The sequence below is a fragment of the Rhinolophus sinicus genome, chromosome 11 (assembly GCF_057876585.1).
Source record: "Rhinolophus sinicus isolate RSI-liver-muscle chromosome 11, RSI-T2T, whole genome shotgun sequence".
NCBI lineage: Eukaryota > Metazoa > Chordata > Mammalia > Chiroptera > Rhinolophidae > Rhinolophus > Rhinolophus sinicus.
In genome coordinates this window covers 6,346,221-6,358,703 of record NC_142511.1, presented here as the reverse complement: position 1 = coordinate 6,358,703, position 12,483 = coordinate 6,346,221, and the positions used below count along the sequence as shown (strand labels likewise).

The following is a 12,483-nucleotide window of genomic DNA, read 5'->3' as shown; positions in this document are numbered from 1 at the left end:
TTATTGTACTCCTCACTTCACCAGTAAATTCTCTCTGTGAGCCTTTGTTTCCTCTTTCTCCCACTGTAAAATTGTGCTGTCCTACCCTTCTCAATTCTTTTGACAAAACTCTAAGTTTTCTCTTTTTTCTAAATCATATGTCATGAGTTGCATTTTCTTGGTCCCGTTTTTTTCTTCTCTATGATAATATCATTTCATCAAGTATCTCTTACTTTCAACCCCTTTCCTGTTCTTTCTTCTTGACCTTAAAATCACCAATCCTTCACTTTTCACCTAATACTTACATTTAAGATATTTTAGCTGGTCTCTTATTGCTGTGTTCTTACTACTGAGCTAAAACTTTCTTAACATTCACTAGTAATTTCCCAGTTTCTAATTCCAAGGGCTTTTTCTCAGTCCTTAAATTACTTGATTTGTCTTCAGCATTTCATAATGTTGTTGATTACTTCCTTGGTATGGAAACTCTCCTGATACTGTATTTCTGTAGCCGTACGGTTCTCTTCTGACCTGTCTAAATGCTGCTTCTGTCTTATTTTGACCACACTTTCCTCTCCTGCCAGCTTACTTAAGGAGTAAGCTGGTTCTGTGCTTGGAATTTTGTTTTCTCTACACTCTGTTGGTGAAGGTCATTCAATCCCAGCATCAGGTATCGCTTTATAGATAATAGATGCCCAGCTGTCTCTCTCACTGTTATCTCTTCATCACTCCACACCCACTTTCCCAAATGCTTTCTGAGATTCACCCTCATCTGTGTTCCATCTTCACTTGATACCTACTCTTCCTCCTGTGTTCCCTGTCTCTGCAAATGACCTCATTCTCGAGGTATGTAAGCTTACAACCCGAGTCTTCTGTTACTTCATATCTTTTCCTTTCACTTGCTCTACATACCATTTCAGACAACAGGATCTATGTGTTTTTCTTTCATAATATCCCTCTATCCCATGCCTGTTATTTCTGCCTTAATGAGGACCTCATTCCTTTTCCTGAGACTGCCTTCCACTTTACTCTTTTAATTGTTCCAATCCATTCCACTTCTACTGCTGCAAAATAAATCACATTCTGATCTTATTTCCACACTTACAAACTTTCAGTGATACCCCATTGCTTACAGAAAAGTTTAGAACTCTTGACTGTGACATTCAGAGCTCTCTAATTTTTAATCAGCCTGCCTTTGTAGATTTACTACCAAAATTGCATAATCAAACCAAATCAGATCCGTTCCTAGAACACAGTGATTTTTTTCCCACTTCTGTGCTTTGATCATCCTGAGCGATCATGAGAGCACTTTGCCAAGCTTACCACCCCCATCAGCCACCAACCTGTTTACCTGCATCTGTGCCAATGTATCCTACTCTCCTTGTGTAACAGTGGATAACTGTACTACGAGCTAACGCCGTCCTCTCTCCTCATGTGCCAATATCATCTTGTCAAGAATATCCTGCCAGTATCATCTGTTTCTTATATCATCAGTTTCCTTCTCTCTGGAGCATTTCTGACAGCAGTCAAACATGGTATTATTTCTCTCATCGTAACACACTTTTGACACCATTTGCCATCCACCTACCACTCTGTTTCTCCTCTTTTTATAGCACTCTCTTGAACTCACTCTAATCAGGCATTATCACTCAATCAAAACTGCTTTTTGTCAAGGTGACAAGTGACTTCCATATGGCTAATATTGTTCTTGGCACTCATTATATTTGACCTGTTAGCAGCATTTAACATTGTTGCTTATTCTCTACTCTTTATAACACTTTTTTCACTTCTAGGTCACCACTCTCTCCTAAGTTTCCTTCTTTCTTTATTGGACCCTCCTTCTCAGCCTCCTTTTCTGATTTTTCCTTCTCTCTATAGACTCTCACCTTTTCCCGCACTGTAGCCTGACTTTTGGAGTGCTCCCAGAGATTAATCCTCGTATCTCTTCCCCGCCCACTGATCCCGCCTCCCCCCCACTCCAGTTCAAGCCATTGTTTCTCAGTCTAGCTGTGTAGGACACAGCTCCCTGGCCCATGTAGTATTATGAGCCTTGCGCTCCCCACCGGCTGAGGCAGTCAGTCGCCAGTTGTTGGTCAGCCGCTCATGGCAGCTCTCACCGGTTGCCGGCCACTCATGCTGGCTGCCAGCCACTCATGATGGCAGCACACAGCAGCCCACGGCAGGACTGCAGCACACGGATGCTCACACTGACCTCCCGCTGCTCACCGCAGCCCAGCTCCAGGGAGAGCCGTTGTTCACAGTCTTAGCTGTAGAGGGCGCAACTCACTGGCCCATGTGGGAATGGAACCGGCAGCCTCCATGTTAGGAGCACAGCGCTCCAACCACCTGAGCCACCAGCCTGGCCCTCTCTTTTCTATTTATACCCATTCACTAGATAATCTCATCTAGCCTTGTGGCTTGAAATATTTATATGATTCGTGAATTTACTATATTTCATCAATTCTGAAGTACATTTTTTTCAGATCTTAGCATTTCTGAAATTGGGATGCGTTTGTACAATCAATGACGTCATAATTTAATTAGCAGTCTTTTTTCTAGCAATCTTTTTGGTGGCACAGAAAATAAGGATATGTGTGTATTACAATTGATAGCATTTTAGAATCTGTGAAACACAGTATATCCAAATTCTTCCCAAATTCTTTTGTATGTCAACCTGTCTGCTGAATATCCAACAGCTCCACTTGAATATCTAATAAGAATTTCAAACTTAATCTGTCCAAAAGTGAGTTGTAAGCCTCTGTCCCAGCCCTGCCATTCCTGTTAGTGGCAGCTCTGTCCTTCCGTTTCCTCAGTCCAAAGACCTTGGCAATATCAGCTTCAACTCTTCTTTCTCTCTTTAAGATCCATCTACTCGATCAGCATATCCTGTAGGCCCTTCCTTTCAAATCCATCCGGACTCCATCTGCTTATCACTTTCACTGCTACCACCCTTATCTCTTTTCATGGATTATAGAATAGCTTCTTATTGTCTGTGGTTTTAGCAGAGGAGCCGGAGTGCTCTTACCCTTGTGCTCCAAAATTCTTCAGTGCTTTCATCACTCAGTAAAAGGCAAAATCTTTTCCGTGACCTCAGGCCTCGTATGACTGGTCTTCCTTTACCTCTCTCCAACATCGTCTCCTACTCTTTTTCCACCTAATTTAATTCCTCTCTAGTCTTACTTCCATGGAACATGCCAGACGTACTCCCACATCAGGTCTCTGCACTTTTCTTCCCTCTTCCTAGCATGTTTTTCTCCTAATATTATCTGTAAGTCACGCTCAAACTCTTCTTTCGGGTCTTTAATCAAATGAAACCTCAAGGAGGCTTCTGAGGCCACCCTGTCTAAAATTGTACACATGCCTATCTCACTCCCCTTCTTTATTCATTCAACTCAGTATTCTCTAAATATTATACTTTGTATTCTGGTTATTTATTTTATTTACTGTCTGGCTCCTTTCCTTGAATATAACAAGGATTTTTGTTTTGATCTCTGTGACTTCCCCAGTAACTAGAACAATACCTGGGAATTAGTAGGTGTTCCAAAAAGTACTTTTTTGTATGACTATTCACCTCTGTATCTTTATCATTTTTCCCTGTTAAAATTCTGTGTGTCCTTCAAAGCCAAGTTTAAATGCCATCACCTAAGTCTTTTAGAGTGTCTCCAACAGAAGTCTATTCTCTATCTCTGTTCTCACTTCATTTCAAACTTCTTTTAGAGAACATTTCATATTTAGTCTTATGGTTAATTTTTCCTTTATAAAATCACAGTGCTGGCACTCGACAAATAACTTACTAAATGAGGACAATGTATAACAGAGTTGATTTATATAATAGCTCTTCTATTAAACTTTTTAAATATTCTGTGTACCAGTACTTGATTTATACAAAATTTCAAGACAGACATTACAAATTGTCTGACTGTAGGCAGTCCACAGTTACATCTTGTTGGGTCCACACAGTGTTGACCTGCACAATATTCTAAATTTTTAGATATCGGCACTCATAAACTGGGTAATTTTACCGAAAAATCTCACATTTCAGCTTTCCCTGGGAAACAGTGGTGTATCTAGCAGTGCCAGCCTTGCTTCTTCACATAACAGCAGTCAGCTAAAGTTAAATGGTAACCATAACCTTAGACCTGAGACATACTCTCCAGTTCCACATGCCCTGTCACTCACTGTTGTCATTTCCAACACTCAGGGTCTAACTGCAGTTGCCATTTATTGTCTGGCCTACTTATTAGTTCGATTATGTTACCTTCCCTGTCCCTGTAGTTATTTTAGTTTGCAACCCTACCTTTGAAAGACTATATTTCATTAAAATGATGTTTAGGTGAATATTACCTACAAAGCTGTAATAAAGCTTAATTTGATTCTACTGAGGTGCTGACACAGTTCCTTTGTTAACTTAGTGTTGAGCAAAACATTGACTAACATAATTAAAAAAGGTTTTTTTATTTGTTGTATAGATGCTCCTCCTCCTACTTGGGAACAGCTAGAAAATGGGCTGGTTGCTGTGCGTACAGTGGTACACGGGCTGGTTGATTATATCCAGAACCACAGCAAAAAAGGAGCAGATCAACAGCAGGTAAGGCAGAAGTTTGAAACTTAGAAGGAAACCACTGTGGGTATCCTTAAAGATACAAACAAAGCCAACAACAATACACGAGTATTTTGAGACTGTAGAAACTATAAATTAGTTTAGCATGGTTAGCAGCCAGTTCCTTGGATTAGCCGTATAATTTTATCTGACACACTGAAATTAAATAATTCTTGTGGGTCTCATGTACTGGAGTCACTTTTCACATTGGACATAGTGGCAGTTGATTCTGTGCTAAAGCTTATTCTATTTAAATCAAATTACTCTCTTTGGTTACTGTTATATTTCTGTTGGACAATAAGTATCACTTTTTAGTGCTAATGCTACATCTCTCCAATATTATTCACACATTCATAAATGTTTTTCTATGTTAGTATTTGAAAATTTTTCATTCACAAGGTCTGTTATACCACTGCATCAATTTTCCTCAAATATTCTTTTTTTTTCAGTTGGGAAATATTGGGAACAGTGTGTTTCTCCAGGGCCCATCAGCTCCAAGTAGTTGCCCTTCAGTCTAGCTGTGGAGGGCACAGCTCAGCTCCAAGTCCAGTTGTTGTTTTCAATCTTTAGTTGCAGGGGGCGCAGCCCACGATCCCATGTGGGAATCCAACCGGCAACCTTGTTGAGAGCTTGCGCTCTAACCAGCTGAACCATCTGACTGCCTCTCCGAAAGCTCAGTGGCAGCTAGTTGTCTTCAATCTAGTTGTGGAGGGCGCAGCTCACTGGCCCATGTGGGAATCGAACCGGCAACCCTGTTGTTCAGGGCTTGCGCTCTAGCCAACTGAGCCATCCAGCCACTCCCACTAGGTCTTTTATTTTGCAGTAGTAAGCTTGAGAAATTAAAACTTTGTAATTAATTTATGTGGCTCAGGTAAATATTAATAGATTATTTAATAATCTTATTTTCTTTGGGAAGTAAGAAATATTAAAACTGTCCTAAGAATAATAATATGTATACAATTTTCCTCATCAATCTAAGCACAGATCAGAGCTTTATTTTATGATTCAGAAATGGAAGAAATTAAAACCTGTTTTTAACTCCCTGTTCCATTAGACATCATGAATGATGTAACAAAAATAAGATTAACCGTTGTGTTCTGCCAATAAGTGATAAAATACATTAAATTTCATTTAGCTTAGTATTGTGTTTGGTATCTCAACTCCCAACTCCATTGTCCTGCCTTATTCCTGAGTTCTAAGTAATAAGTCTGATTTGTACTTTTTGAGGTATATTAACTCCTTGATATATCTACATGTCAAGAATTGGTTACAGAATACTTTGCAGTTATAGGGCTTATTGATGATTTGTGGTGTGTTATAAAGAAACAGAATTACAAGTATAGCTATACTAAACACTGTTCAAAACAAATATTTGAAGACAGCTTAAACATTTGAAAGTCCTAAACTTCAGTGGTTTTCCATTATAAAACTTGGAAGGAAGATCATAGAGCCCTCATGAGATTTAATCAAGAATTTATGTGATGGTACATGTTTGAGAACATACCAGAAAAATCAAGACTACATTCTTTGTAATTAATTTATTTTTGGACTCTGAGACTTCAGGCAAGATGACTTTCCAGCACATTTGCTCTAGGCAGTCTAGATAAGTGTGTGATTCAATCTGAATTGTTCGTCTAGATTATCAAGATTCAAAAATGGCAGTGCAAAATATACATCTTTATTGAATGTCTGATGCTTTAATTTTGATCTTAGCCTCCACAGCATAGCAAATATAAAACATACATGTGTCGAGATATGAAGCAGAGAGGAGGATGCCCTCGTGGGGCCAGCTGTACATTTGCACACTCACAGGAGGAACTGGAAAAGTAAGTGTAAAAAGTCATTCAATTCAACCTTCCAATAACTTGTAGAATAAGGTGGAATTACTCAGTAGAATAATTTGCTGCCATTGAGAAAGTAGAAAAACAGTACTTGCATTCTCCCTAATGTTTGGAATGTAGTACAGACTTTAAAAAAAAAAAACAACTGAAGCAGTTTCTTCAGCTTTCATTACATTGTGCCTAAAAATAGGAAACTATGGTTAGCTAAATCTAGCAGTGAGTCACTGTCACTACCAAACAAATTAAAATTCTAAGAATTTTTATCAGTTTTAACTGATTGATTTTAACTAATTGAACAGTGCATTTCCAGTGGGATATATTGTCTTTTGCGGTAGTCAACAAATTATTTTATTGCCAGGTTCAATTTCATAGATTTTTTTTTGTCTTCAGATTTCAAGGATCAGATAATTCCTGTGTTGTTACATTTTCTAACACATAGTGGAAAGAAAGGAATACTTCTTAATTTTTCTATAAAGCCAGTAATAAGTTTGACAAAGACAGCACAGTTAAACTACAAATTTATCTCACGTAGTAATATTTTTAAAATCCCAAATATTAAACTTAGAATTCAATAATACATTAAAATAGACACCATGATTAAGTGCAAAGGTAGCACAATATTAGTTACTGTAGGTTAGAGAAGAAATACCGTGTGATCATATCCAGAGATGCCAAAAGGCATTTGAATAAAATCCAGTGTCCATGACAGATCAAAATCCCTTAATAGAACAAAAATGTCAGACACTTTCTCAACATGATAATCATACCTTCAAAGCCAGTATGATAGTATGATTAATCAATAAAATGTTTCATCTAGTCTCATTAAAGTCAAGAGGAAGGCAACATTTTCTACTCAGACTATTAGTGAATATTCTGGAAATAGTAGCAAATGTATATAAACGAGAGTAAAATAGCTATAAATATAGATATTACATGAAACAGCTCAAGAAAAGTACTGGAAGCTAAAGAAACAAGAATATAACAAGGTGGCAAATCAAAAAAGTTAGTTTAAAGGAATGAACTGCTCTTATATAAACTATAAAAAGAAACAACCAGTTAAAAAGAAAAGTGAAATTAAGGATTCCTTTTGTATTAACAACAACAAAAAGATAAATGCCAAATAATAAACTAATAAGAAATATTCAGGACATAAATGATTTGAACTAGTAAACTGACTAGGAATGGAAGAGAAAAATTGAATAAATGAAGAATACTATGTTGTTGGGTAAGACGGGGCATCATAAAGATTATATTTAGTCTCAAACAATAAATTCAGTGAAATCCCAGGTGGAATGTTCACATGATGGTTGTTAGTTGGGACCTAACAAAGTCATTCCCTTGGAAGAATATGTGCCAATAGCCAGGAAAATTCTGAAAAAAGAAGTGTTCAGCAGGGACTAGGCTAATAACTATTAACTGTATTATGAGTTAAAATGGAAAGACTGTATTAGCATAGGAATAGATAGATTAATGAAATATAATAGAAAATCTAGAAAGAGTTCCAGATACATGTAGGAACTTAGATGTGCTAAAAGTTGGCATTTCACATCACTAATAAAAATGATGGTGGAATAACTGCTATCCATTTGAAAAATAATTAGAGCTAGATTCTTTACACCAAAATGAATTATAAAATATCAGATTTAAATATCTAAGCAGGAAACCATAGAATACTTACAGATTTTTTTTATTGTTGTTACATAATCTTACAGTAGGAAAGGAGTTTTGAAGAATAACCCAGCATCCATAAAGGAAAGATTGATAAATTTGATTACATAAAAATTAAAAATTAAGATATGGCCTAACCACCACAATTGAAAAAAAAAAAAGATTAGTGGGGAAATGACCTACCAGAGGGCTGCTATCCTGACCATAAAATGAGCTACAGCTCTGTCAGAGAAGAACCGGTAGATACATGGATCACGAACATAAATGGGCAATTTGTAGAATACTAACTGCTAGTAAACATGTGAAACTATGTTCAGCTTCACTAATTGCTACAGAATGCAAATTAAAAAAACCTTGATATCTTTGAACTATCAGTTAACAAAGACTGATACCACCCAGTGTTTGATGAGATATTGAAAAAAGACATTTATTATCAGGAGTGATAATAGTTTGGGAGCATTAAAACAATTTCTAATGTACATACATTAGACTTAGAAATTCGACTTAGTCTAAGGGTGCAAACACATGTACATAATTATCCATTACTACATTTTTTAATAGCAAAAACTTAGGAATAACTTAAAATGTACTGATATAAAGGAATATCCAAGATTATGAGGTGGAGGAAGGGAATTACTAAGCAGTTATATATGACCCTATTTCTGTAAATAATAATCTTACATACATATGAATATTAAGGCAGTTTATAGAGGGAAAATCTGTATGATTATTTTCCAAACTGTTAACAGTGGTTACCCCTGACAGGTAGGTTCCCTCCTCCTCGCCCCCCACCCTCAAATTTGTCAGATATGGGAAACATTTGGAAAAATAGCATTTATCTTTTGAGGGTTTGTGTTTGAAATTATTTTTTTAAATGCACTAGATAGTTGTAAATAGATTTGCTTTCATTGCTGAACAAGGATACTAGAGTCTGATGGTTTAATTTTTTTTCCTGTGGTTAGATTTAGAATCTACGTGCCTTTTATACCAGAGCATCTGTTTAAATTTAGGCATCATTCTATATTGTTTCCATTATCTCAATTTTCAAATAATTTCAGCTTTATGTAGGCACATGTAGCATCAGTATTTCTGAATTATATCTGATACAAATTGCAGTTTTTGATTATTTAAAAACTTTAATGGAATAAATAGTAAATTTTTTCTCAGTGCACACTGGTTTGTTTTATTCTTAATTTATAGTATAGGCACACTGTATCCCAAGGCATTTGAGGGGAAGCTAAAGTAAAATGTTTCAGAAACTATCCTCTGAAAGTTTTAGAAATAGGAATTTCTAAATTTCGTCCAATAAGTTTTAGAAATAGGAATTTTAATAAAAGTAAGTTACGCTTATTATTAATACAAGTATTAATTGGCACAATTTGTAATGTTACAAATACTCATTACAAGGAATTTTATACTTAATCATGTGTGCCTTGCTTGAGATTTTATAGAACATATGTGTACACATACATTTTCAAGATGACAGCTAAAATCAAGGTTTGAAGAGAATTTCTAGAAGATAATGTGCTTGGAATCTTTAACTGTTGTATCTTTCTTTTAAATACATTTTAGTTCTTGCTTTTGCTTTTATAATTTTGGTTTTTGGTGTATGCCTCTGCCTTTTCTATAGATTTCGTAAAATGAACAAACGCCTGGTCCCTAGGAGACCCCTGAGTGCCTCTTTGGGTCAGCTTAATGAAGTGGGCCTGCCTTCAGCAGCCGTCCTTCCAGATGAAGGTGCAGTGGATCTGCCCAGCAGAAAACCCCCTGCTATGCCAAATGGAATTGTGTCAGCAGGGAGTACGGTAACTCAGCTGATTCCCCGAGGGACAGACCCCAGCTACGACTCCAGCCTGAAGCCAGGAAAGATAGATCATCTGAGCAGTAGTGCCCCTGGATCTCCTCCGGACCTGTATGTCATTTTTCCTAACTCTGATTTTAAAGTTTCTTTGTAAACATGACGAATAATCTCTATGTTTTCTTTCAACTCATTTTTTGGCCATTATTTTGTTGTTGTTTTATTTCTATTTCCTGTATTAGTGATTTTTAAGAAACAATTAGCATAGGTGAAATAAAATTAAAGTTTGCAAAATTTGTAGAAGCAATGACTATTGGAAGAAATCAGTTTACCAAACTGTGGCAATTTTTCTTTGTATGTTTAAGTTTGTATACATTAGAAGTATTTTTGAGGCCTTAAACATGACTTGCAGAATTTTGTTCCTATAGGTTAGAATCTGTCCCCAAGAGTATTTCTGCCTTACCTGTGAATCCGCACCCTGTACCTCCAAGGGGGCCAGCAGACCTGCCTCCTATGCCTGTCACCAAACCACTTCAGATGGTCCCACGGGGTTCTCAGTTATACCCGGCACAGCAGGCGGATGTGTACTATCAGGACCCTCGAGGAGCGGCTCCTCCCTTTGAACCAGCACCTTATCAGCAGGGTAATGGTCTTTCATTTGTTTTGCTCACTTCTCACTTTTCTTAATGAGAACCATTCGAAGTAAGAGGAATCATATTTGCAGTGGCCTCTTTAAGATAAATAGATGTATTTTTTTTAATACTTCAGGAAAAAACGGATTTTATAACCAACGAGTATGAAATGAAGTAGCAAAGCTGTAAAAGAAAATTGCCCTAACTACCAAACGCACTTATATATTAAATATGTTCATATATTTCTGGAAATAACAAGTCACCCCAGTAGGCAGTGGAAATTTGCTGACAAAGGACTGTATATTTTCCTGAACAAAATTTTCTTCAAATATAAAAAAGGAATTTAATATTACAGTGGGTATAAATTAAATGTGCACATACATTTTTCTTCCTTTCAATTATCCCCTACTATTATCTGGGCCCTGTAATACATATGAAAAAATGCAGCACATAATATACACTTTTAGAGAGTTTCTGGCGTAGAATCAATGTTAGTACAGAATAGAAAACTAACATATATGCACAGGCAGACCTTGGAGGCAGTGCAGGTTTGGTTTCAGACCACCGCAGTACAGCGAGTATCGCAATAAAGTGAGTCACATGACTTTTTTGGTTTCCCACTGTATATATGTTTACACTGTGCTGTAGTCTTTTAATGTATGTAGTAGCATTATGTCTAAAAAATATTGTATATACCTTAATTTAAAAATACTTTATTGGTAAAAATGCTATCATCTGGGCATGTTGGATAAATGACACTAATAGACTTGCTCAGTGGAAGGTTGCCACAAACCTTCAATTTGTAAAAAATGCAGTTATATGTGAAACTCAGTAAAGCAAAATGCAATAAAACGAGGTATGCCTGTTTGTGTATGTATGTTCATTTTAGTTGCGGTTAATATTAGTGTGATAGAAATTAACTGCAAGACTCAAGGGAAATCATGAAGAACTTGAGGAATTAAAAAGACTTTATGGACAAGTGCTTTAAATAGAAGTTTTGGGCACAGAAAGAAAAATTTACTAGTGGATTGCAGAGGAAAGTCTCGAGTCAAGGAGTGGTAAACTGTTACTCATTCAGGTGTGAGTGTTGAGGTTGGATTAGTGTGGTGGGAAGCAAGAAGAGACTTTTAGAAAACATACAAGTTGGAAAAATCAGCCAGTTTACTAATGACAATAGTAGGTATGGAGGGTGAAGGAGAGGAGGTGACTGAGGGTTCACATACACAGTTCATAGAAAAAAAATAAACATCAGATTTTTAAACTGGAGTGTTGGATCGCTCTGTCAGAAACAGTATAGTGCTATTATTTTTTAAACTGGGAAAGATTAAAGCTGTTCTCCATTTCCTTTTCCCAAGGCTGTCTTAATTTTGAACCAGAAATGTCTTCTCTGATTTCAAAATAATGGTTTTAAATTGGCACAGCATTATTAATACATGTCGAACTAAGATAAAAGTTGGTTTGGATCTTCCTTTTGATCATCCATTGCAGGAAAAACCCCACTACTTTTGTTGAAGTGACCTTAAATATAGTGTATCAGTCAGGGTTCAGTATTAAGCAGAAAGAGGTTTGATGCAAGAGGCTTAGGTGCCTACAAAATCAGTGGAAGGTACTGGAAATGCAGGCTTAAGCTAGGTCTCCAGGAACAAGTTCCAGAACTTGCTGCAGATAGAACCTGTTACAATGAAGCAGTAGAAATTGGAAACTTCTGTCCTAACTGCTCGCTTCAGAATCGCATCACTTGAGACAGAAGTCTGGAAATTGGGAAGCTACTGTGGTAACTGTTGTCTCAAGAACTCTAGAGCTATGCAGTAGCTATTGGATCTGCACCAGCAGAATGGATCTTTGTGCCACATCTCTCCATTTAACTCAATTTCACATTTAAAACTCATGTGAGTGATTCATGGAATCTATGAGTTTCAGGGAAAGAAGTTTTTTGCTTTCTAATGTTTGCATTGCATTAAGGCACAC

The 12,483-nt window shown here is 36.7% G+C and overlaps 1 protein-coding gene across 3 annotated transcripts in view; it reads left to right on the top strand.

Moving 5' to 3' along the window:
- RC3H1 (ring finger and CCCH-type domains 1) overlaps positions 1-12,483 on the top strand; it is a 61,837-nt gene that overhangs the window by 32,028 nt on the left and 17,326 nt on the right. For all 3 annotated transcript variants that reach the window (XM_019725730.3, XM_019725570.3, XM_019725644.3), the window contains exons 8-11: positions 4,446-4,564; positions 6,290-6,402; positions 9,716-9,997; positions 10,312-10,526. In XM_019725730.3, the coding sequence (XP_019581289.2) occupies positions 4,446-4,564; positions 6,290-6,402; positions 9,716-9,997; positions 10,312-10,526 (729 nt within the window). The remainder of the gene's footprint in view (positions 1-4,445; positions 4,565-6,289; positions 6,403-9,715; positions 9,998-10,311; positions 10,527-12,483) is intronic.